Source organism: Entelurus aequoreus, linkage group LG03 (genome assembly GCF_033978785.1).
Source record: "Entelurus aequoreus isolate RoL-2023_Sb linkage group LG03, RoL_Eaeq_v1.1, whole genome shotgun sequence".
In the NCBI taxonomy this organism is placed as follows: Eukaryota; Metazoa; Chordata; class Actinopteri; order Syngnathiformes; family Syngnathidae; genus Entelurus; species Entelurus aequoreus.
In genome coordinates this window covers 45,762,293-45,788,232 of record NC_084733.1, presented here as the reverse complement: position 1 = coordinate 45,788,232, position 25,940 = coordinate 45,762,293, and the positions used below count along the sequence as shown (strand labels likewise).

Genomic DNA, 25,940 nt, shown 5'->3' with positions numbered 1-25,940 from the left:
ACTACAACTTTTGACAACAACCAAAAAAAATGTTAGACTGGCGCAAAACTCTTTGTGTAAACCTCTGTCATATATGGAGATATCCGCTGACATAAGGCAAAATACCTCACTAATGTCTCAATTTCCGAACGGCTAAATTGGAGCAAGTTTGGAAGAAAGCAAGATTATATCTCTGCCATGCCTCCATTGTTTGGTTTAAAATGTACGAAATTTATGGGGATCCCAAATACACAAAAACAGGTAAAAACAGGTTTAAAAAAATTGGTATTGCAAAATATGACCCATTTAACTGCTGTTGCTCCTTACCTCACAGAGAACCAATATTAGAGCCTACAAATTCAGTTCAAAACCAGAGAGAGACTAACATTTCTGCAGAATTAGATCCCTAACAATACTCTCCAATCTCTGTCGTAGAGGATGTTTGACTAGCATTTTTGCAGTAGGTCCTTAAAAAGGGCAAATCTTCTGTTCCATATGGAGGATCTTTGACCACTGTGAAGTATTGCTTGTGTAATCTATGCAAGTAATCTAAGCCATTTGGTGCAGTGAAACTTTAAAAGTATGTTTTTGCATTGACATTATATACAATTGTCCCTCCTCACGGTCCTAAGCTTTCTTAAAATGCGGCCTACGAGTTAAACTTCACATCCTATAATAATTAAAAACTGAGAAGTCCTCAAGTCTCTGGTATCATTTAATTTGTGTCGAAAAGAAGCAAGAGAAGACGATACAAATTTGACGAGGGCCCTTCTAAATCTCCTATCTTCTTCCCTCATTAAAAGTTATTGTTCCTCAGAGGAGTCTTTATTGGGGTAACAATGCTTAACACAAACAAAAGCCCCCCTCACCCAGCTTAACTTCAAGTGGCTACCATTGTCTTTTATTGTTCTAGTAGCATATGTGCAAGAATGGTAAAGAAAAGAATGAGGGGGGTGGGCTTCATCTCAGCTGAGCGCTCATGTCATCCACATGACCCAGCAAGTCTTCTGAGGAATATCGCACACTAGCCAGTGAGGGAATTTGGATGGTCGGATGTCTCCATGTTATATACGAAAGGAGCCCTCCTTTTCCCCACGACCTCTCACCCTAACCTCTGACCTTTACGAACCATGGAGGATGAGGTTTTAAAATGGGACCAGTCAACCAGAGACCATGGAAAGTCATGCAGATGAGAACGACAACATAAATAATTCACACAAGTTTTATAGCTCCCCTGGGAGGTAAAAACACCCTACTCACACAAATCCCCTCCACATTGTGGCAGTGTGATCATGAGCAAGGCAAGCGTTCAACCTGCAAATATTATTTTCAATAAGATAATAGGACATTACATTACGTCACTACTTTGCCGATCAGATAACCACCCCCACTAAGGACTGTTTTCACTGCTGGACTCTAGAAAGAGGTTCCGCAGCCTCCGAAGCAGAACCTCCAGGTTCTGTAACAGCTTCTTCCCTCAGGCAGTAAGACTCTTGAACGCATCATAATTAAATGATCCCCTCAACTCCCCCTAAAATGGATTAACTCGCTGGAATAAAAAGACAATATAACATACATCCATAAACGTGGATGCATGTGAAAAAGTGCAATATATTTATCTGTACAGTAACCTATTTATTTATTTATATATGCACCTTATTGCTTTTTTATCCTGCACTACCATGAGCTTATGTAACGAAGTTTCGTTCTTATCTGTACTGTAAAGTTCAAATTTTAATGACAATAAAAAGGAAGTCTAAGTCTAAGTCTAATAATCAGTCTTATTAAGTCAGGTAACTTAGTTCCAAGATTTTTTTACGCAACCATCCGTCTGCACCAGAGATATAGCTGTTTCATTCACAGATACGATATTTTAGAAATTAATAGACAGCAATATGAAAGTAAAAAAACAGAACAAAACAAAGGCTTTTCTTTTATTGAATACAAAAAAATCCAGTTACACATTTATGCTATTACTGCCTGTAGTGGTCTGCCACCTGGTGGTTAAAGTGCAAACTCATCTTATCATTTACATCTTATCAGTTTACTAACACAATCGTAACAATAGTAATCACTAGGACGCACCTTTTATATTAACTTTGTAAAGACTTTTTCATTTTTTAGTTCTCTTGTAGTGGATGTCATTTAATTTAGCTGATATTTAAAAAAAATGTCTGTTAGATTGGTGCCAGTGGCCATTAACTATGTTGTTTTATGTGATATAGTCTATGTGATTATCTGATAGGTTACATAAATGTCACCTCAAATATATCGTAAAAAAACTACATACAATCCAATAAAAAGTTGAGAAAATAATGGCCCGTACGGGGATCGAACCCGCGACCTTGGCGTTATTAGCACCACGCTCTAACCAACTGAGCTAACCGGCCACGATAAAGAATCGGTGGAGATCGCGGCTTTTGTGTTTCAACGTACATGAATCATGTCATGGACATTTTTTTTATGGAGTGCCTCCATGTTACTGACATGCTGATATTTTCATGGCAATTCATCCATATGATAAATTGAATAAAGACTAATACATTTTAAAGTCAACAAGAGATGGGTTCAATGATGGTGGACAGGTCGATTGGGACTCAGAAGGCTGGTAGTACATTGCTTTAATATATTTATTGATATTAAAGTGATTCAGTTTTATGCACGTCATTAAAATGTTTGTACCAAGGTCATTAAAATGAGCTTAAAGACAACCCTCACGGCTAATTGTCTCCAGCTGTGATTATAACGTGTGTTTACACGCGAGCAATTAGCGAGGAAAGACCATGCAAAGACGATATCTTTACTTCTTATTTGGCGCCTTAGCACTTGTTGGCCTTAATGGCTCTTCGTTAGCTCTCATGAGAGAAAGAAAGTTATCAAAATCTCAAAAAGCGTCGACATCAAACAAGTTTCCTGCCCCAGTCTTAATGGCTTCGCTGGGCCATTTTCAGCGAGCATCACAACCCAGGTCGACACCGTTCGACTTTGCTTACCTTCCTGACGTTTCCGTCACCTGCTCCACCACCGACCTTGTTGTCCGAGTCAAGCCTTCTTTCTTCGGGTTCGGTGCGGATGAGTCGGAGCTCAAGCTGGGCAGCAACTGCAAAGGCACCGGTGTCCTCCGACCGTACGGAGACTTCCTCTTCACTTACCCGCTGACGGCGTGCGACTCCAGGCGTGAGGTACCGCGTCGTGACCGCTCGTGTTTTTTTCTGCTCCCAAAAATGACTTCCAAATAACTTCCTTTACAGGCGACGCGCGACTTTTTGGTCTACAAATACATCCTCCATTACGAACCTTCGAGCAATAGGTTTCCAAGAAGGAAGCCTCAGATTGACGTCGACATTGAATGTCGATATCAAAGGTACCGTGTTCCCGTCACTCTTGAAATGAATTAATTTGATTGACTGAAACTTGTATTAGTAGATTGCACAGCTCAGTACATATCCCGTACAATTGACCACTAAATGGTAACACCCGAAAAAGTTGTTCAACTTGTTTAAGTCGGGGTCCACGTTAATCAATTCATGGTAAATGGTACTTGCTTAGCGTTGCTACAGTTACTTTGAAAAAAACAATAGGAGACAGATGTGTTTTATGGTGCGAGAATGTGTGTGTGCATGGGTGAATGTTATGTATAATATAAAGCGCTTTGGGTCTCATTCCAGGTATAGTAAAGCGCTATATGAATAGAGACCATGTAACCATGGAAAGAATAGGACGCCACAATGTCTGTCAGACAAAATAAACAATAGATTTTGTCAAGCAATTTTCATTTAAATAAATCTTAAAGTACCACAGTATAAGCCAATGTTTAAAACGAAGCTTAGTCATTAAAACAGAAAAATGCTAGGACTAAAACACTCTTAGTGAAGCATAAGAAACAAAAATGCAAAATAGTGGCTTCTCTGTCTATTTTAGCTATTTAAAAAAAGACTTGGTCAAAAGATTTCAGTGTGTGCGTATAATTACTTTTTAAGAACAGTCAACAATACTACTATAATTGTGATATGAAATGCTCACATTGTTACATCCCTAAATAGTGTGGAAGTAATAGTCCAACCAAACATTAGTCGACTCAATGAAGGGCAGTCAAATAAGTTTTCAAAACTATCATCAGTGATTAAGCAATCTGCAAGAATGCAAGAACACATATGTATTTTTGCTAAGAAAATTGACATAGTGACGCATAGTGACTGACAAGTAAATTTAACCTGCAAGTACTGGTTTGGAAATAGAAACATGTAGATTACTTTTATTAAAACTCTGTCATATTAGTAACGCCATACCGGAATCTGATTGTTTACATACAGATATTTTATGAAGATATTGTAATATGGGTATTGGGTTACCTAATGAAAAATATTATGAGTAAAAACTTTCTCTTGTTTCACTTTCACTGCACCTTTGGGGTTATTTGCCATAAATGTCCATACTAGGCTAGCGTAGATCACCTGAGAGTTAGCGAGTGTGTTTGCAACTTTAATGATGTTGTGATATATCACTCGGCCTCTTCTTCGAAAGAATCTTGAACTCTGACCCAGGATCTAGAGGTGTGCGAGTCAATCCAATATTGATAAGAGTGATACTAATTGTACAGTCAGATCAATATTAGTCTCATGAAATCAATAGTTTCTGGTTCTTTTAAGAAATGAGTTTTTTTTGTGTTCACATTGTTAGTGTAGTGTTATTGGTAGACTCAGATACAGTGGTACCTCGGTTTTCGTTGCAAAAAGTCTGTTATAGGCAGAATCGTGTGAAAACCAAAGCCATTTTTGTCCATAAGAAATAATGGAAATCCAATTAATCCGTTCTGGACAACCAAAAATATTAACACAAAACACATTGCATGGAATTATTGATAATAATACAAACAATGTGTGATATGAATATATGCAGTTATGTTTTTGTTAATACTTTCAATTCAGATTAATCACTTTTGAATTGTAATTACGGTAATCGCAATAATCAGTTATTGTTTGCATAATTGAAAATTAACTTTAAAAACACCCCAATATTTTGGCACAAATGCAATTTCACTGTCAGAATGTCAGACAAAATGTTTTACTTGAATGTAAGTGATTTTTGTGCTCAACACCTGGTAACAGTTTCATATAAAGTCTAAATGTTTATTTTGAAGTCGAATTTGCCACCAAGCACACTAAAGATGCCCAATCATGTCTGTTTTTGTTCAGTCAACTTGCAGCATTTCTACCAAGCAGTTGGTGTTGGGGTATGTTGTTCAAATGTAAAGTGCAATAAAAATAAGATCTATTATTATTATTATTATTATTATTATTATTATTATTATTATTGTGGATTTTTGCCATTTGCAGCATTTTCCTGGATCTTGCAACGTTTTGTGATGTTCATGTGAAACTTACAAGTAAAACACTATCAGTATTGGTAATACTGTCCCTGTGCTTATTTGCTATCGGTTCTAAATGTACAGTATCGCACACACCTAGCAGGAACTCTCAGGTACCACCAGAGTAGCATCAATTTGTTGACTACACCTACAGGGGTGTACAGTATTGGAATGAATATAAAACCACCTCAAATTTAAGATGATCCATTGTTTTCAAGTGAAATAACAAGTGGTAGATTAAAATAATAGGGATATATTACGCATTAACTTGAAATAGGTGATCATACGTGAGGTTTGGCTCTCTAAGATAAGCTAAAAACATTAGCTAGCATTCACACTGCATGGTCTGTGGCATCAAAACAGTTTAGCATAAAATTCAAGATTCAAGATTGTTTATTGTCATATGCACAGTTAAACAGACAGTTTGCCGTACAATGAAAATCTTACTTTGCTAGTCCACCCTTCAACAAGTCACACGGTACTTAGCTAAAATAAAAATGTATATACAAGGCACAGTAAGTAACATTACATTATTGCACATTCTGATTGACAGTCAATAGTATAAATATGGAAGCTGTCTTTTCTTCAAAAAGATACAAGTAAAATGGGGGGGGGGGGGTGTAGCATTCACATGTTAGCATTCACAAGCCTGATGGCCTGTGGGTAGAAACTGTTTGTCAGTCTCGTAGTCCTGGATTTCAGGCTCCTGTATCGTCTGCCTGATGGTAGGAGGCTGAAGAGACTGTGCTGGGGGTGTGTACTGTCCTTTATGATGGTGTGTGCTCTCCTGGTGGCCCTGGTAGAGTACATGTCCTGTAGTGAGGGGAAGGCTGCTCCTGATATGTACTGAGCAGTTTTAATCACTCGCTGGAGTGCCTCCGGAAGGAATCAATAAAGTACTATCTTCCTGTCCTTAGCAGTGCAGTTTCCATACCAGACCGTGATTGAGCTGGTAAGGACACTCTCAACCGTACTTCTATAGAAGTTGCTGAGAATTTTGGGTGGCATGCTAAATTTTCTCAGCCTTCTTAGGAAGTACAGTCGCTGCTGGGCTTTCTTTATTGTTTGTTGGGTGTTGTGATCCCAGGTGAGGTCCTCGCTGATGTGGGTCCCGAGGAATTTAAAGGTTTTCACCCTGTCCACCTTTGTCCCCCCCTATGTACAGAGGTGTGTAAAATGACATGATTGGGCAGCTTTAGTGTGCTTGGTGGCAAATTTGACTTCAAAATAAACATTTAGACTTTATATGAAACTGTTACCAGGTGTTGAGCACAAAAATCACTTACATTCAAGTAAAACATTTTGTCTGACATTCTGACAGTGGAAATTGCATTTGTGCCAAAATATTGGGGTGTTTTTAAAGTTAATTTTCAATTATGCAAACAAGTAAATAACTGATTATTGCGATTACCGTAATTACAATTCAAAAGTGATTCATCTGAATTGAAACTATTAACATAAACATAACTGCAATAATTGACTGTAATACACAAACCTCTCCAGTAAGTAGCGCTGTTGGACTCAAAGTTGGCTTTCATTCAATTTTATAATGCAATGTAAAATAAATTCCACAAGATACTTGTTGGATTTTATGTAGTTTGATACGAACATGCATTTCCATGTTTTGGTCACAGCACAAAACAATCTGCTAGAATGTGATATTGTAAAAAAAAAAAAAAAAATAGTGGGTGTTTTGATTGATTGATTGAGACTTTTATTAGTAGATAGTACAGTACATATTCCGTACAATTGACCACTAAATGGTAACACCCGAGTAAGTTTTTCAACTTGTTTAAGTCGGGGTCCACGTTAATCAATTCATGGTGTCTATTACATAAATTAAATATGCAAAGAAGCATGAGTTAAATCATGCTGAACATTTGAAAGAAATGTGTGATTTTGACTTTGGGATGTCTGTAAGGAAGTATATCCTTTATTTTGTTGTGTGTGTGTGAGAACTTGACCCCTGTTGTATTTGTACAGGTACCACCATGTGTACAAGCTGGCAGTCAAGCCCACATGGCAGGCTGCTGTTGTGCGTAAAACCCTGAAAGCGCATCGAAGCGTGTTCCTAATCCAAATGATGGATGGTATGTCTTAAAACTGTACACATGGAATATAATGTCAAAGTAAAACCAGTGTGTTGAATTCAGATTCATGGAAGAACCCGGTCAATACTCGGGTGTACCAACTTGGTCAGAAGGTTCATGTACAAGTCTCTGCTCCACATCTGCCCGCTGGAAGGAAATTGTACATCAACAGCTGCCACGCTTCACTAGCTAGCAGCTCTTCTTCATCCCACAAATACACAATCATTGGACATTTAGGGTATGGATAGAGTACAGCAACTATTAACACTATAGGGCCATTCCAGTGAATCAATGCCATCTGCGTACCCTTTCGAGCTGCAATGATTAATCTGGTAATTCAATTAGAAAAAAGATTACGTTTATATTCAGTTGCTTTGGTTAATCGTTTGAGTGTAACTAATAAACATTTGTAAAACACGGAACGCATTGAGCACCCGGAAATTTAAATACGTGGAAATAGTTCCCCGTAAGGCCACTGCAATATAATGCACATGAGCGCGGTGGTGTGAGGGAGCTGCTAACAGTGCAGTTTTCTTTTTTTTACTTAAAGGCCTACTGAAACTCACTTCTACCGACCACGCAGTCTGATAGTTTATATATCAATGATGAAATCTTAACATTGCAACACATGCCAATACGGCCGGGTTAACTTATAAAGTGCAATTTTAAATTTTCCCGGGAAATATCCGGCTGAAAACGTCTCGGTATGATGACGTTTGCGCGTGACATCACGGATTGTAGCAGACATTTTGGAACAGCACGGTGGCCAGCTTAAGTCGTCTGTTTTCATCGCAAAATTCCACAGTATTCTGGACATCTGTGTTGGTGAATCTTTTGCAATTTGTTTAATGAACAATGAAGACAGCAAAGAAGAAAGCTGTAGGTGGGATCGGTGTATTAGCGGCGGACTACAGCAACACAACCAGGAGGACTTTGAGTTGGATAGCAGACACGCTACCGTGAGTACAGCTTTGGCTTCCAAACATTTGATCGCTTGCCCGTACGTGCGTGCCGCTATGTGCATGTCACGTACGTAACTTTGGGGAAATATATGTGCTGTATGAACTTTACGAAAGCCACAACGCCGTCCACCGCCGTGCCGCTGTCTGGGTTGACTTCCTCCGTCTCGCCGACCGCAACGATGATCGGGTGAAGTCCTTCGTCGCACCGTCGATCGCTGGAACGCAGGTGAGCACGGGTGGTGATGAGCAGATGAGGGCTGGCGTAGGTAGAGAGCTAATGTTTCTAGCATAGCTCTGTCGAGGTCCCGTAGCTAAGTTAGCTTCAATGGCGTCGTTAGCAACAGCATTGCTAGGCTTCGCCAGGCTGGACAGCATTAACCGTGTGGTTACAGGTCCAGGGTTTAGTTCAGTGTCTCCTGAGAGTAGAAGTAATAGTAGTATTGTTGATCTTCGGTCTATCCTTCCAGTCAGGGACATGTTTCTATCCGCAGTTAAGCAGGATGCTATCACGTTAGCTCCGAAGCTAAAGTGCTTCGCCGATGTATTGTCGTGGAGATAAGTCACTGTGAATGTCCATTTCGCGTTCTCGACTCTCATTTTCAAGAGGATATAGTATCCGAGGTGGTTTAAAATACAAATCCGTGATCCACAGTAGAAAAAGGAGAAAGTGTGGAATCCAATTAACCCTTGTACCTAAGTTACGGTCAGAGCGAAAAAAGATACATCCTGCACTGCACTGCACTCTAATCCTTCACTCTCACTTTCCTCATCCACGAATCTCATCCTCGCTCAAATTAATGGGGTAATCGTCGCTTTCTCGGTCCGAATCACTCTCGCTGCTGGTGGGAATGATTGTAAACAATGTGCAGATGTGAGGTGCTCCACAACCTGTGACGTCACGCTACTTCCGGTACAGGCAAGGCTTTTTTATCAGCGACCAAAAGTTGCGAACTTTATCGTCAATGTTCACTACTAAATCCTTTCAGCAAAAATATGGCAATATTAAAGATTAAAGTACCAATGATTGTCACACACACACTAGATGTGGTGAAATTTGTCCTCTGCATTTGTATTGCGAAATTATCAAGTATGACACATAGAATGGATCTGCTATCCCCGTTTAAATAAGAAAATTTAATTTCAGTAGGCCTTTAACTCAGACGTTAAAAGTGCAGTTTCAATATTGATGTGCATATATTTGGAAAAAAGAATGGTAATGGCAAGCAGAAAAAAGTTTGAACTATTTTCTCTGAAACACGCATTGAAGCTATGAAGTGTTTTATTTGATTACTCTATTAATTGAACAAACTAATCAATAGATTAATCGATTACTGAAATAATCGATAGCTGCAGCCCTAACTTCCAGGAAATAAAATGTATAAATGTACCATATAATGAACCGGCACATTGAACTGATTGCATATTTAATGAATACAGTTTTAAAAACTATTTTAACACTGGTAAAATAGCATGTGTTGCTTGTCCTGTCCTATGATTTTACTTTACCATGAAATACAATAATTCAAATCCCTCAGAAATTTTCTATTTTTTGTACAAATGTATATTACTACTTATGTCAACTATGCATTAAGCTTATTTTCTTAAAAAACAAAAAACAAACACAATTTAGTTAAGATTCACACACATTTTGTCCCATGGTTTTCACTGTGTTTTTACCCTAACATATTAGCCCCTCTGAAAAATGTGGAATATGCCATTAATCACATGGTCCCCGGGATGTATCATTCAGATCCAAAAGTAATTTCACTCATGTTTTTTTTTATATTTCAACGACGACTGGGATGATCTCAGTACAGTCCTGTTACCCTAAATTGTATTTTCATTTTTTGTTGAATCACTTTTGATCTGCTGAGTGTCAACATGCTAACAGCATAAGTGCTCTTTTGCTATATTTCATGTATTTCCTCTATGCTAAGAACTCACATGTTACTTTCAGTCATGTTAATCAAATGAGTCGTCTTTGACTTAGGGACCATGTACAAAAACAAAACCAGTTGCCTGAGATGGGCTAATATGCTATAAATAATACTAATTTAGAGTTGAAAAAAGACAGAAATGTACGTTTATTTACAAGTTAAGAGGAAATGGCACCGATGTGGTGGAATGGCCCACATATTGGTTACTCCGTTGGTGGTGTTTAAGATGTTCATGCTATCCACAGTTGCATGCTGGACAGCAAGCGGTACCCAGGAGGGGCTTCTCAGTTCATCTCTCACACAAACAAGACCTTGAGATTCTCATTCCAAGCTTTCCAGTTCATTTCCAACCCAGACAAAGAGGTGAAAAGTAGCAGCCATTGTTCAGCTCTCAAAAAAAAAAGTTATTTAAGCTTTTGTGTGTCTGTTCTTAGATTAGGATTCACTGCAAATTATTTGTCACATCAGAGAAGCCAGGTCCAGCACACAAATCATGCACCTACAAAGAGGACAGGTGAGCCTAATGATAATTTCACTTCTTTCCAAGTGGAATGAAAATATTTGTGCATATATTAGGTGGAGGGCTCTCTCAGGGGACGACTCCATATGTGAGTGCTGTGATTCACGATGTGAGACCTTCAAGTCGCACAAAACCTTCATGGAAGGTGTGCGGTTCTACTTAAGCTGCCTTTTGCCAATATCTTTTTTACTAGTTCAGTTGCATTATAAATGTCAAATCTTTTAAGGTTCCGTAAGGAGTGCGTTGCTGGTTGCCGATGAGCCGCTTGCAGAGGAAGGATTACTGCCTGTCAGAAGACCAAATCATCTCCAACACCCAAGTGCGAATGGATTCAAGAATGATGAAGATGAACGAACAAAAAGGCTAATTATAGAAAAAAAGAAAGAACTTGCAGTTGAGAAATTTGCCAACCCAAAGAGGAAAAAGTCAGAAGAGAGCGTTTCAAATGAGTTCGGAGAAAATGGATCGGGATACGAAGTTGAGGACGACTTTTCAGAGAGGCTGAAGGAAGAACTTGGAAGAAAGTTAGTCCAAGTCAATCAAACAAAAGGGAAAGCGTTGCATGAATGGCTTCAGTCGCAGGGAATGTTAGCGTCACAAGTCACGCAGCAGAGAAATGTGAAGCAACTTGAAGACCCAGGCGACGAAGAAAAGCGTAATCGCACAAATGGGACAGGAACACTATTCTTTGAGGTCCACAATGATGAGCAAGGAGATGACAAAGAGCGGACCTGGTATTTCTCATGGAGGTAGCTTCTTCACGCTGCCATCTCAATAAAATGTCACATTTCAGTTAAGGGGTTCATTATTTTGTCTTTCAACTAAGCACAGCACATGTGAACAGTCTCCAATCGGCTCGAAGTGTATGAAAAATACTTAGTAATGAATATCATGTTAAACATTCCTGAACACTAATAAATACAGAATATATTCGGTAGTTCATTCATCGTTCTGTCCTACAGGTATTCGGGTCAACCATGAAATAAGCACATGAAAAATCTTTCAATCAAATGCATTAACAAGCAGAATCTTAGTGTCCATAAATCTTTATTCTTTCCTTTTTATACATGATTTATTACATTAGTCTCTGAATTAGGGTTCAAAGCAGAAATATCCCACTATTTGAGCCAAAAGCAGCAAAAAATGTGTTCTAAAGGAATTTCAGTATAACTTGTCACTTACTGACCCCAGATTACATTATGGGTCATGAACACATAACCTTAAATGAAAAGGTGACAGTGAATTTATGAGAAAAGAACACACATTAATATAAGAGCTATGCATAAACACTTGATTTATTGGTCACAACTTACATCCGTTGGGACCCTCTTTGTTTTCAACAGCAAAAATAACTTAAGATTCATTTTCTGTCACACGTCTTTGGTAAATGACATCAACATGCTATATTTACAGCCCAGCGTCTTTAAGTCCCGTTGTTGGAATTTTGATCCCACATAGATTCAGCAGGATATATGGTACAATCGATTTCAGAGAGCAGGAGGCATTACTTTTCTCTCGCACCAGTAAAGCTGAGAACGAAGAAAACGGAGTTATAAAGTTACATGTCCGCTGGAGAAAAAGACCCACACCATTTGCATCAAAGTGACATCTTGTCATCTCACAACTTGCAGTGAAACCATCTCGTCTTCTTGTGGAAGGATCATGTCTCTCCTTCAGCAATACCTGATGCTGAGTCATGCCTTTTTTCAGCTGAATCTGGAAATGGAGAAAGTACAAAGTTATTTTCTACGAAACTATCTGATAAGATTTAGTCAGTGTTCTGCTCTGCTCTGCACTTTTACAACAAATGGAAAGAAACAACAGGAAAAAAGCCATAATTAAAATTTTTCAAATAAAGCTTGCCAAGCTTGTGGCATCATCTTCAAAAATAGTTGAGGCTGTAATTGCTGCCAAAAGTGCATCAAAATACTGAGCAAATGGTCTGAATCGTTATCCATCCATCCATCCATTTTCTACCGCTTATTCCCTTCGGGGTCGCTGGAGCCTATCTCAGCTACAATCGGGCGGAAGGCAGGGTACACCCTGGACAAGTCGCCACCTCATCGCAGGGCCTGAATCGTTATGTACATGTCATTTTTAGTTCTTTTTTTAAAAATAAATTTGCAAAAGATTAAGATTAAAGTACCAATGATTGTCACACACACACTAGATGTGGTGAAATTTGTCCTCTACATTTGTCCCATCCCCTTGGGGAGCAGTGGGCAGCAGCGGCGCCGCGCCCGGGAATCATTTTGGTGATTTAACCGAGGTTATGGGTCCCATTTTTATAGTCTTTGGTATGACTCGGCTGGGATTTGAACTCCAACCTACCGATCTCAGGGCGGACACTCTAACCAAAATTCTACATTTCTGTTTTTTCTGTAAAGATGGGGTGCTCAGTGTAAACTAATGAGTAACAAAATAACTTATGATTTTAGCAAAAGGCTGCAACAAAACAGAGTGAAACATTTAAAAGGGTCTGATTATTTACGAACCCACTGTAGGTCAAAATATGTTGTTATTTTAAAGGAAACACTGACATAGTAGCAAAGAAAAAATCTATCCTTTTTCCAAAAAAATCTAGCAGGTGTCATTTCACTAATAAAAACAGCTTCATTTTGTGTGTTAAAGACAGTTTGTCTTATACAAAGGGCATTATGGTAATCAGGAATTAACTAATAAACATTGCAGAGTATTCTGTCTTACCCATGATGCTCTCTGGTTGTGCTGCATCACTGCCTTCTGCATCCATGGCCTTTGTTTTGGGTTTCTTTGCAACAGGTGGTGGCCTCTTTACTTTCTTTATCAACTCCGTCTCATTAATCTCCGTTGTAGAAATGTCTCCCTGTGGCTTGGTCTCTATCACCACTCTCTTGTTGTTCTTCGAAAAGATAAAGTTTGCCGTGCTGGTGGGAGAGTGACCGGCGTCTTTTGGCGATGTAGGCAATTGGAAGCTGAGGCGAGGCGCAGAGCTGTCTTTTGACCTGGCAGCTGTCCTCATACGTATGGCCTCCTGTAGGTTCATGGAGGGAGAGCTTGTGATTACTGGAGACCTGAGGACCGTGGGTGCACGTGGAACAACATCCGACTGGGGTGGAGTTGGTAGGGAGGCGGGTGGAGATGTGGATGTAGGAGAAGGTGTCAGTATGATTAAGGATCTTCTAATGGGCTTCTGAGGAGCCTCACTGTTGGGCAGGGTTGTTTGGACTTGGTCATTGAGTTGTTGAATTGTCAAGAAGTCCTTAGCTTTCGCTGGCTCTTCTGCTATGGGAGGTTCAGGGCTGCTTTTTACAGGCCGCAGTTTGACCATCTGCAGAAGGGAAGGGGTTACCACACGGAGATATTCTTCTTGCACAGGAGATGAGGGCTCAGGGCTTTTTTTCGCTGTGCTTACAGGACTAGTCGAGTGCAAAAGAGAGTCCAGCCCCCCCATGGGAAGAGGTGGTGGCACTGGAATGCCATTAGGTGGAGAACAAGTTAGTTCCTCAGGCTTCTCTGGTGAAGAAGGGATGATAGCTTCATTCTGAAGCGAAGGAAGGGCTTCATTGGTAGGGACCTCATCAGTGTTTGGGGGTGCAGCTTTAAATGCAGGGAGGGGCTCCAAGGAAGGTGGAGGTGGAACACTTTGAGGCGGAGTGATAATTTTATTACATGAAATCTGTTCACTTTGAGATTCAGATGAGATGGTCTCATGTTGAAGGGCCATTTTCGCTTCCAATGAACGTTGGAGTAACTTTAGGGGTTCAATAGGGGGTGGTGGAGGAGGAATACTTTGCGGTGGATAGAGATTGGAAACTGGGGTTTCCTCTTCAGGAGACAGAGAACAACTCTCTTGAGAATATGCAGGAGCAACCACCTCAGAACACTGAACAAAGATTGTTTCAGCAACTTTAGTACAGGGATCCTCTTTAGCCTTAACTAAAGGTGGAGGGATGTTTCTTGTTATAGCAGAATGGAGCATTTGAACCAAGGGAGCTTTAGCTATCACAGCTGTAACCTCTCCAGGGGGTGGCGAGGAACCCTTTTTAGGTTTTGGAGAAGAGACGTCTTTGGATGGAGGAGAGATGACCTCTGTAATCGTCGAAAGGGTTACAACCGTAACTGGTGGAGGAGGGGCGGCGTACGATGGCGGAGGAGGGGCTGTGTACGATGGCGGAGGGGGTATACTTGGAGGTGCAACCACATGTGAGGTTTCAGACCCCTGCAGTTCAGGCTCTGTGACCACAACAACAGATGGAGTGGTATTGGAGGAGTGAAGCTCTGTAATTATCGTTGCAGCAGGTACTGACTTGGGTGGCGATGCCGGCAGGGGCGCAATTAACCCTCCTTCACTAATTAAGGGTGGAGGTGGGAGGGGGAAATCTCTCTCATCAGGCACACTCACCACTTGTATTATTGGTGGAGGTGGTGGGGGCCAGGAGGAGTCATAGGACACAGCATTGTTGACCTGTCTGCCAGGAGGCTCAGGAGGAAGGTGTGCCGGAGGAGGAGATGGGGATGGAGTTGAGCGTATTAATGAAATGGCATGTATAACATCCACTTTAGTCTTCACTTCTGATGATTGTGTGGATGACGTTTTGTCTTTGTCTCTCTTCGCCGCTAGCCTTTCTTCACGTTTCTCTACAGCCTTCACTAACATTCCGTTCAGTATGTCATTTACTCGTACATTTTCATCCTTCTCGTTCACGTTCCCATTCCCTTCTAAATCAACTTTCTGAGTCAGTCTTTCGTTGCTTATTTGGTGAACCTCATTCGCATTCAAAAGTGCACTTTCTTCAACTTTCCGTGTCTCTAGCGCATGTGCAATTCCAGCCATAGCCCCCACCGTCTGATTGTTCCCTTTTCTTTCTCCTGCTAAACTCTTCACAGAGCCCTCAGTAGACACAGATGTAGACACACAAGGAGATGGCCTCTGTTGCCTTCTGTCTTTTGGATTCTTTTTTATAATGGCATATACATTGTCCGGAGCTGGGGGTCCCAGGAGCAATTCAAAGGTGCGTTTGTTATGAGCCCAGACTTCTGGAGGCGGAGCTGGAGGTGCATGGACTTTGGGATGTGGAGGGATGTCAAAAAGTTCTCGCAAGGTCCTCACTGAGGGGCTGACGCTTGCAGATTCCACATTGTCTTGTTGAGACATCTTATCCTTCATGGATTTGCTGTTTTCATGGGTTTCAGACTGTGAGAGGGGTGATGGAGCTGAGGAACTGGGAAATAACCTTTGAAGCTTTGCTAGGATCCCTCTTTTGTGCTTCGGCGAGGAGCTAGAAGGCTGAAGCTGCGGGGATGTGCAGTCTTGACTTGAGTAGCCACTGGAAGGGGAGATTATTTTGCTAAAATCTTGCAGTGGTTCTCTCTTTTCTTGTGAAGAAGAGATGATCTTTCCCGCCTTGGACGATTCACTGGCCTGTTGTAATTTTGACAAGTTAAATAACACAGAACCTGTGGAGTCCTCCAGAGAGCTGGTGTCCCCGTTGTAGCCAGGACTGTCCATGGTTGTAACAGGAGAAGCTTCGGGTTCATCAGTTCCCCCAGTTGGAGCTGAGACACTTTGAGGAGAGGACTCCTTTAAAATGTCCACCGCTTCTGCTAAATCCCGTGACCGCCGCTTCATCTTGTTGTGCAGAGAATAAGAACGGCTTGGGGGAGGCGGGGCCCTTTTAGGCTTCATGATGGAAAGGCTGCGAAAATGCCCATCCCCCCTCTTGCCTCCATTTTCCTTGTTTCTGAGATTGCCATTGAAGCTGACTTTAGAGGATTTGCTGATGGAGGAAGTCTCATTGTCGTGAGAATTATCCTTTCTAGAGGCATTGCCGCTGGAGATGGTTGAAGAGTCAGACACCAAAGTCTCTGAGGAGTCAGAGTGGCTCCAACAGGAGGTGTCTGACAAGTTGTAAGGGTTGTGGTGGGAGGAATAGGTGCCTTTGGAGGCTTTGGAAGAAGTAGTTCTACAGGAGGTGCGGGATGGGGAGGGGCTAGACAAAAGCAGGCTACTCTTGCTGACAGTGCGGAGGCTGTTGCGACTTTGGCCACGGCTGATCTCCACCACCTCAATAGATGGTGGCAAAACAGCATTTGGGATAATTTTGGACATGTAAGTAGCCTGCGGAGAAATTAACATTACAGGGGAGGGCATCTCCTGCTGGAGACTGTTGGCAGTGGTCATGGAGGGAAAAGCCACTGACTGAGGCCTCTGCCCGTCCAACAAGTCAGGGCCCAATCGTTGCAGCAGCGCCAGGTCATCCACATGACTAGCATAGGTCTTCATTTGCTCCACACTTAGGGGTCCTTGATGGTCGCTGTCACAGGGCTCATCGTTGAATCCCTCTTCTCTCTCAAATTTTGAAGGCACCCTGTCCAATCCTAATAAAAGAAGGGCTCGTTAATATAGGCTCATTTAACTAATACAATGAAACCTCTAAATCATACGATTCAAGATTTGTTTTTTTTTTAAATCTGACTTTTAAGTCACACAATATTTCAAACTGTCACACATAACAAAATTATGTCACCATAGTGCGAGCATTTAGGACACATTCCAGGAGGACTGGTCTCAATAAGGGATGTTAAGCAAAGACAGTGAGCCTAAACACCAGAAGCGACTGGAAAGTGCAAAACTTCATCACTTGTTATCAGAGTTAAGGAGGAGTGTTTAAGTTGTGTTTTATTTTAATATTTAAAGTAACACATTTATAAACATCTATAATAAGTACAAATGCATTAGGCATTTCAAGTGCTGTCTGCACTACCAGTTAAGAGTTTAAAAGGGCATCATATTGACCTTAGAAAAGATTATTCGTGTTACTGTTATAGGAAAATTTGATCAAAATATGAACAATTTGCATTACCAGCCTCCTTAATCACAGCACTTAATCAGACTGTTTTCCTATTCAGAAGTTCCACTCTAGATTATGTTTGACTATCCAAATGAACTTTTGCTATTGGTTTTATTTATCTGACGTCACATCCGGCTCATTAACTATGCGAGGCTCGAAGTGGTGGGCCAGTGACAGTCCATTGTCAGTGTGTTCTGACAGCATTTTGCCTTTTTGGAACCGTTCAAATTGCAAAAGCGATACAGGTTTCATCAGAGTTCCTCGAGAGGTAATCAAGACGAGCAAAAGATGTCAAGATTATATGAAAGACGACATAAAAAGTGGCACGCACTCCAGACCGAGGGAGCAGAGTCAAAGAACGCACGAGTTTGCAGTGATCACTTCGTTAAAGGTTTGTTTGATATATTTTTTGTGTTGAGTATTTCCCATTTAAGTATTATCTTGACATTTGCATTTTATGTTGTTTTAGAGTTCTTGAAACTTTTTTTTGCTACTCGGCGAGTCTAAATAAAAGAAAGAAAATGTGAGGGAAACCTAAAAGAGTTAAACTTTTACCAAAGCCAACAATCATAAATGAAACTTTCAGCACATACAAAATGTTGACATCTATAATAATATTTTGATAAAGACGAGAAAAAACATGCATACTCGTAAATGGCGCATGCAACCACAACAACAGCAAACATGGCTGTAGACGCAAAGTTAAATCATGAATGCAACCTCACCCGAGCAAAAACTATGTATGATTTATTCGGGAGAGTCTTGATCCCAATTTCCTTGACCCAGCCTCACACAAAGAAGTTGTAGACCTCCATGCTTTTCCAATTTTTCATCTGTTTTGTCATGTAGAAGATGTACATCTGGCGCACCAGATAGTTCGACATATCTGGGAAAGTGACTGATGGATAATCCTTGAGCTCATTCGCCAAATCTTTTTTTTATATATCGTATATGGATGCCATTGCATAGTTAGATTTTTTTGCCCTAATCTGCTTTTAATGGGGAAGATCTAGGCCCCTTGCCTACTCCTATAGTTCTCACACTGTTTGCTGCACAGTAGCCATGTTGGTTTGGTGGCCCACCACATCGTTTACTTCCGTTCAAAAGTCACGTAACTGAATAAAACCTATTACTTAGAAACATAAGGGGCATACCTAGTTCTCGTTGAACATGCTGAGGAATGCCTGTCGTCTTCCTGCGTCGTCGTCTTGTCCTGCCTTTTTCCGACGGTTTCCCAGAGCTTAATGGCCTGAATGTTGACTCTGGACGAACAGAGACAATAAGAAAAGAGGACTCTGCATAAGGTTAGTTAAGAAATCATTTTGTTTCACTTTCCACACATCAACATAATTAAAGTCAAATCAACCTGCATATGCCAACTATTTAAATTATCAGGACTAATGTGTTACTGCACATGAAGTCCTGTTTATTTTAGTAACAGTCAGGGACAGCCTTGCCATTAGCCAAACCCAGGAGCACAGATTTCCAGGGGCCCCAAAATGTCTCATAGAAAACTATTATTAAAGTTCTCTTCCATCTAAAACAATGCTTTGTTTTTTTGTTGTAATTTGTGGGCTTGGTAAAATACCAAATCAAGCATGCTCGTTTTCAACAGCCCCACCCCTCTTCCTGCTTACGCAGTAGACTATCCATGCTACTACGCATCGAAACAACCCTTTTGGCACAGTTTTATAAAGATGCAACAGGGTTACCCAAGTAGAGCGGAGAAGACGAGTAGAACGTTTTTCAAGTTTTTATGATTTTTTTTTTTTTTAAATAGAACGCATTATTGCAGATCTGGGGCCGTACTTATCAAGCTTCTTAGAATTACTCCTAAGAAGTCTGCTAAGAGTTGACTTAAGAGTAAATAAATTATTCGCTGAAAGCTGCACTTAAAAGTTAGTTATCAAGCGTCTTACTCACATTTTCAGCGAAGTGTAGGACTGAATCTTAAGTGTCACACTCAGAGCTGAATTACGACATTACTATGTGCCGTAAACGGAATTTTAGGTGACGTAATTTCTGTGTCCATAGAAATGACCAATCACGGAAGGGAATCCCTTGTCTAAGAATAAAGAAATATCTTAGAAATATTTAAGTGGACAATGGGAGTGCATATTTTGACAATAAACTACAAAATAATACAAAACAAACAAACAATATTGGCAATGAATCAAAAATAAATGTTTCCTTTTATTGTTGCGCCTTTCCTGCTTCCTGCTCCCAGACCGTAACAAAGAGGCAGGGGAGACACTTCTCCAGGATGTATGCTCGGGGCAACACCCTTCACTTTACCCGGCAGTGGGTCTCCACAGCGGACGACTTTAGAGTGAATGATGAGTCCGGCGATTAGTTGCAAATCTTGCTTTATTGATTGCTTGCACACAGCCAATCAAACACAAAACAAACTAGTCCCCGCTCGCACTCACAATACCGCTCCCTCTCTTCTTTCGCCCACACACTCACTGACGTCACTCACCTCACATGCTGTAACCTAGCGTATGTGTGTGCCACACACATACGCTACTCTCATAACATTTTCTTTCCAATTCATTAATTAGGCAACTAATTTGAAACTGGTGTGGGTGGCTCTGTATATACTAGTCCACTGCAGCCACATACAGAAATCAACAAGGAATCGAAAATTATTAAATCTGTGACAAAAATAATACCTGCTCTGTCTAAACGATACCGTTTGATCAGCTGCTCGTCATCAAACAAAGATGAACGTTCGCGCACGTCTCTCGCCTCAGTGCCATCCCCTGCTGGCAACTCCTAACCACTTAAGACACCTCTGAAGGTCTCTTAAATATCGTGGAGAGTAGGAGTGATTCTTAGACTTAAGAACGTTGATAAAAAGCTTTTATTCTTAAGTTTGAGAGTAGGACTAAATTTCGCAAATTTTCAGGACTTAAGTATAAAATGGCACTCTAAGAAGCTTGATAAGTACGACCCCTGGGCATTCTGCGGCCCACGGGCCGCATCCGGCCCTTTGTGCGTCCCTGTCCGGCCCGCGTGAGGCCAATTATAAATTACAAAATACATTTTAAAAAGTATTTATGTCGAGTGTGCAATACAACGGTGCTGCTTTTGTTTTGAAAATCGTTATTTTTATTACTTGCGTGTGGACGTATGCGTGTGCGTGATTGTGAGTGAATGTGAACAGCTGCAATCACAAGTTACAAAATAAAGTTGAAAAAACATCTATGTCGTGCGCGCAATACAACTGTGCTGCTTTTATTTTGAAAAGTATTATTTATGGGCGTGTGTCCGTGTGTAACCTGCGAGTGAAGGTGCACATGCAGCGACAAGTGATGCACGGTTTACACCCGAGACGCTAAAAAGAGAAAAGTTGATGAAGAATGACGTGTTTCCAACAAGACATGGACTGCCAAGCAACATTCCCTCTAAGGTGCGTGCCTGCGCAATTGTGCACTGCTCAAGCGTCCGCTGCGCGCAGCAAATATATGCCGCGCACCAAATCAAATCCCATCTGAATTCTAAACAAAATAAACATATTTATTCTATGTAATTTTGCAATGCAACTTTGAGTGACAGTGACAACAAGCGGCCCTAACGGTGTTCGTCAACACCGTTCAATTATTGTAACGTCTATCGAGATGCTTCGAGGACAGGAATTATATCGATCACTTTATTGAGCAAAACTGTTTATATTCGGACATAACCACACCAAAAACATGAGTAAAACAATTCTATCTCGAAAAACTAGTCATTTTCTGCCGTACAAACCAGGCCAAAACCAACTTGTCATCTGTCACCAACACGCATAGCACTAAACCACTGGTGCGTTTATGGCCACACAAAAAGTCGGACAACTCAAACACCACACAAAGTTACACTATGACTCCTCAGTCATACGTGTGCTTATTTTACAGTCATTTATTATTAATGTTAATTTATTTATATTAGTCATGGAATGCTGTTACACACACTATGTTGAAGTATTATTATTATTATTATTATTATTATTATTATTTATCTTACGGTATATATCAAAAATAATATTGAGCAAAATTTAATTGAAATATTGTCGATGTAGCCCTCCAGCAGTGCTCGGGTTGCTCATGCGGCCCCCGGTAAAAATTAATTGCCCACCCCTGCATTATTGTCATCAAACATGAGAGCATGACAAAATTACAAAGACAAACTACCCAAGGTGCCAACCTTAGTGACACTGAATGTATGTCATCAACACAGCAAGCACTGTCAGTGCAAGATGCAAGTGGGGAGTGACGCTTTTTATCACAAATATGTGAGTATTAAAGCGCTCAAAATGGTAAACTATTGTAACTAAGGGTCTGTTAAGATGTAGTTCAAGTTTGTCATGTATGAACTCCAGAGGCAACAGTCTCGTCTTGTTCAAACACGTCCAACATCAAGAACTCTCTTTTTCCCACCAGTCACACACTTCCGGCCTTGACAATAATAGCGCTACACGTCACATTCGGCCCAAAATAATGATTTCCCAAAAATGGCTTACACTTTATTGAATGTTAATTAATGTTCATAGTCATTATGCGGCTTGCATGATAGTTTCTAACAACTGATTTACCATGTTTTTTTGTGCTTTTTTTTGCAGTTACCTTGCCTGGTGAGTCCAGAGCGGGAAGACCTCAAAGACACGGACGACTTCACAGAGGCCGTGTCAGGAATGGTGCTGTCAGACGTAAACCCCCCACCCTCTCCGTCTGTCTGGACCGTCATCATCGACTAACAGGAGCATAACACACATTAATTATGACAAACATTCAGAATCTTGGAAAGTTTGAATAGTTAATGGATTTTCACTTACAATTGTGCTTTCATTATCTTGGAAATCTACTCCAGTGTTGGTTTCTACAAGGAGAGCAACATTTTTAGTGTTTATTAGGTGAAATTCTTTGGCATAATTCACTCGGGCCGTTATGAATATTTTGGCACTAATAAAGCACTACGCTATGAAACTGTCGGCGGCGCTTCATACCTTCCTGCCGCATCATTTTCAAGCCTTCCAAGGCCTCACTGTGAAGGTCCTCCAGGTACTTGGGCCTGCTACCTTCAATGAACACGTTCTCCTGAAGCAGGGGAGGAGGCAAGGTCTTGTCATCCTCATGCAGATTTAGCGCACCTTGAAGGAGAGAGAAAGCCACGAGAGGTGATCAGCATTGGGACTGAAACAGCAGATTAGCTGCCCATACGGACACCAAAGCAGCAATCATGTTGCTGCAAGACACATTTAAGCCCAAACAAACAAAACAAGAGGCCGACTGCAACAACAGAAAAAATATTATTGCGATTAAATCTTTGTTTCACTCATTGGTTCAGGATTAAACTTTGGCTTTGAGAATGACGCAAAGGATTATCAAGTCAAAAGATGTACAATTTATGATGGGATTTGCACATTCTTCTGGACTCCATCTAATCTCATTAGACAGTGAAAAGAGAATGAATATGTCTGTGCAAGCAGAGTATGAACTAATTAGGAGATGCTGTGATTACGTGACAAGGACAGTGGACGCCATCCAGGAAAAAGATAACCTATGAGATAGAAATGGTATTCAGTCACATGTTGACTTCAAACATGTGAAAAACCTGAAGAACCACTTCTTATGACTAATGAATGTCTTACTTGTTCACACTCCAATCACCACCGCTTTCTATGTTATTGAATGCAACATTTATTTATTTTTTATATTACATCTCAGCTAAAAAAAAATACTTAATAGAATAATAAAGTATATATTATAATTAATTCTTTGACCGGTTACCCACTGGGAGGCGCTACAGATGCATTAAAACAAGAACGATAAAATTCAAGAACAGTTTTTTCCTGAAAGTCATAATCACTCTAAACCACATATGTCAAACTCATCTGGCAACCTCATTGTATGTGGTCCACCACGTCATTATTGTGGTTCGCTACATTATTTTATGTGGTCTGCTACATCATTTTATGTGGTCCGCTACATCCTTTTATGTGGTCCGCTACATTATATTGTGTGGTCCGCTACATCATTTATGTGGTTCGTTACATTATATTATGTGGTCTGCTACATCATTTTATGTGGTCCGCTACATCATTTTATGTGGTCCGCTACATCATTTTATGTGGTCTGCTACATCATTTACAGTATGTGGTTCGTTACATTATATTATGTGGTCTGCAAAAATCATTTTATGTGATCCACCACATCATTTTATGTGGTCCGCTACATCATTTTATGTGGTCCGCCACGTCATTAATGTGATCGCTACATCATTTTAAGCGGTCTGCCACGTCATTTTAAGCGGTCTGCCACGTCATTTTAGGTGGTCCACCACGTCATTAATGTGATCCGCCACGTCATTTTATGTGGTCTGCAACGTCATTAATGTGATCGCTACATCATTTTATGCAGTCTGCCACTTCATTTATGTGGTCTGCCACTTAATTTTATGCAGTCTGTCACGTCATTTTAGGTGGCCTGTGACGTCAATTGACGTGGTTTGTCACGTCATTTTATGCGGTTCGCCACATTATTTTTATGTGGTCCGCCACGTCATTTGATGTGGTCCACCATATTATTTTATGAGGGCCGACACATTATTTTATGGGGTCTGACACACAATTTTATGCGGTCCAACACACTATTTTATGCGGTGCGCCACATCATTTTATGTGGTCCCGTCACAATATTTGATGTGGTCCGTCATGTTATTTCATGTTGGCCGTCACGTCATTTACGTAGCCCACCTCATCATTATTTGGCCTGCAAAAACCTGGAAATAATATAGCACTAAATATATTCGATGTTTAAATTTTTACAGAAAAACAAACTGCATGCAGTTGCATGTGTTCTACGGTTTAATATTATCTGATCATGCAACAAGATGTTCCAAGCAGTTTTTGTTCTGCTTAACAAAAATGCCTAAATATCTGCTCGTCACCTTGACTTAGGTTCAAAGCAAGTTAAAGTTTAAGTACCAATGATTGTCACACACACACTAGGTGTGGCGAAATTATTCTCTGCATTTGACCCATCACCCTTAATCACCCCCTGGGAGGTGGGGGGAGCAGTGAGCAGCAGCGGTGGCCGCGCCTGGGAATAATTTTTGGTGATTTAACCCCCAATTCCAACATTATTTACCAATCTGTTAAAAATATGAAAATCGAAAACATTTGCCTATGCAAATTGTGTAACGAGACTATTATACATTTATATTTATACATATTTACTGTTACAAGCAACCATCAAAGGGCTTGTAAGTTGTAATTACAATGTGGCCCTCAATAAAAATGAGTTTGACACCCCTGCTCTTAGTCCTTTCATGCACGAAACTACAGTCAAACCCGTTGATCCGCCTACTGAGCACTTTGATTACTGTGCTATATCTATATATAGTGTCATGTATCATAACTCTCATTGTCCAATATTCACTCATGATTACTGCAAAACCATTTAATCTGTGCAATATTTAAATTTATTATTGCCTAATTTACTTTTTCCACACGTTTATAGTCAGAACACTGCACCTGTTATTCCTTATTCATTTTTCTTTATCTAATTACACAATTTTTATTTTTCATCTCTTAAGTTTTGCAATATAACAAGTAGTCTGTTTTTCGATTGCATGTCTGCACCAGAGAAGGAGTTGGTTTAATGACAATACAAAGCATTCTATTCTATTTTATTTAAAAACAAATAAAATGTTAGTCCAATGTCCAGGCCACTTGCCAGGAGACGCATGGGGGATCATTAGCCTAACAACCTGCTAAGACACTTTTACGTAATGCCGACAGCTGCTCTACATTTAGCCACCTACTGTACTACATTGGCTACACACTGTAAGGCCATGCTGGAATTAGCCTCAACGGCCATGTGATGTACTGACAGCAGTTTTGTAACAGCAATACAAGAGCATTTCAAAACCAGGAAGGTCCAAGCCACATAATTAAAAATGCTATTTTAATATTTGTAATTTTCTAAAAAAAATACTTTTGTATATTTAGACTCAAAAGTTTATGTCAGTACTTTAGTGTTATTAGTATAAACTCAATCAAAGTTTATTTATATAACCCTTAATCACGAATGTCTCAAAGGGCTCAAACTGCAACAGCTCAGATCCCACATCAGGGCAAGAAAAAAATCAACACAATGAGCACAATGAGAAACTTTGGAAGGGACAGCAGATGTGGGGTCCCCCCTACCCCCCTGGGTGGCCGGTGCAATGGATGCCAAGTGGATAGGGTTAATAACGTGAGAGACCAGTC

At 40.4% G+C, this 25,940-nt stretch overlaps 2 protein-coding genes and 1 non-coding gene across 6 annotated transcripts in view; 1 reads left to right on the top strand and 2 right to left on the bottom strand.

Moving 5' to 3' along the window:
- Positions 1-2,295: 2,295 nt before the first annotated feature.
- trnai-aau (transfer RNA isoleucine (anticodon AAU)) lies at positions 2,296-2,369 on the bottom strand. Its single transcript has one exon. It is a non-coding gene; the product is annotated as a tRNA-Ile (tRNA).
- A 280-nt stretch (positions 2,370-2,649) lies between these two features.
- LOC133646501 (zona pellucida sperm-binding protein 3-like) lies at positions 2,650-11,648 on the top strand. 2 transcript variants are annotated; one of them, XM_062041932.1, is made up of 8 exons: positions 2,650-3,161; positions 3,231-3,343; positions 7,331-7,437; positions 7,501-7,675; positions 10,582-10,699; positions 10,771-10,850; positions 10,913-10,944; positions 11,083-11,648. In XM_062041932.1, exons 1-8 carry the CDS (start codon positions 2,763-2,765, stop codon positions 11,607-11,609), a joined length of 1,551 nt encoding a protein of 516 aa, XP_061897916.1. In that variant the 5' UTR covers positions 2,650-2,762; the 3' UTR covers positions 11,610-11,648. The 2 variants fall into 2 exon arrangements, with proteins under 2 accessions (XP_061897916.1, XP_061897915.1); XM_062041931.1 differs by having other exon boundaries at positions 2,667-3,161; positions 10,913-11,001.
- A 238-nt stretch (positions 11,649-11,886) lies between these two features.
- The window catches only part of LOC133646499 (uncharacterized protein KIAA1522 homolog), an 85,792-nt gene continuing 71,738 nt past the window's right edge, over positions 11,887-25,940 (bottom strand). For all 3 annotated transcript variants that reach the window (XM_062041928.1, XM_062041926.1, XM_062041929.1), the window contains 6 exons: positions 22,674-22,817; positions 22,503-22,546; positions 22,294-22,420; positions 18,844-18,951; positions 13,563-17,216; positions 11,887-12,572 (listed from right to left, as the gene is read on the bottom strand). In XM_062041928.1, the coding sequence (XP_061897912.1) occupies positions 12,517-12,572; positions 13,563-17,216; positions 18,844-18,951; positions 22,294-22,420; positions 22,503-22,546; positions 22,674-22,817 (4,133 nt within the window). In that variant the 3' untranslated portion in view covers positions 11,887-12,516. The remainder of the gene's footprint in view (positions 12,573-13,562; positions 17,217-18,843; positions 18,952-22,293; positions 22,421-22,502; positions 22,547-22,673; positions 22,818-25,940) is intronic.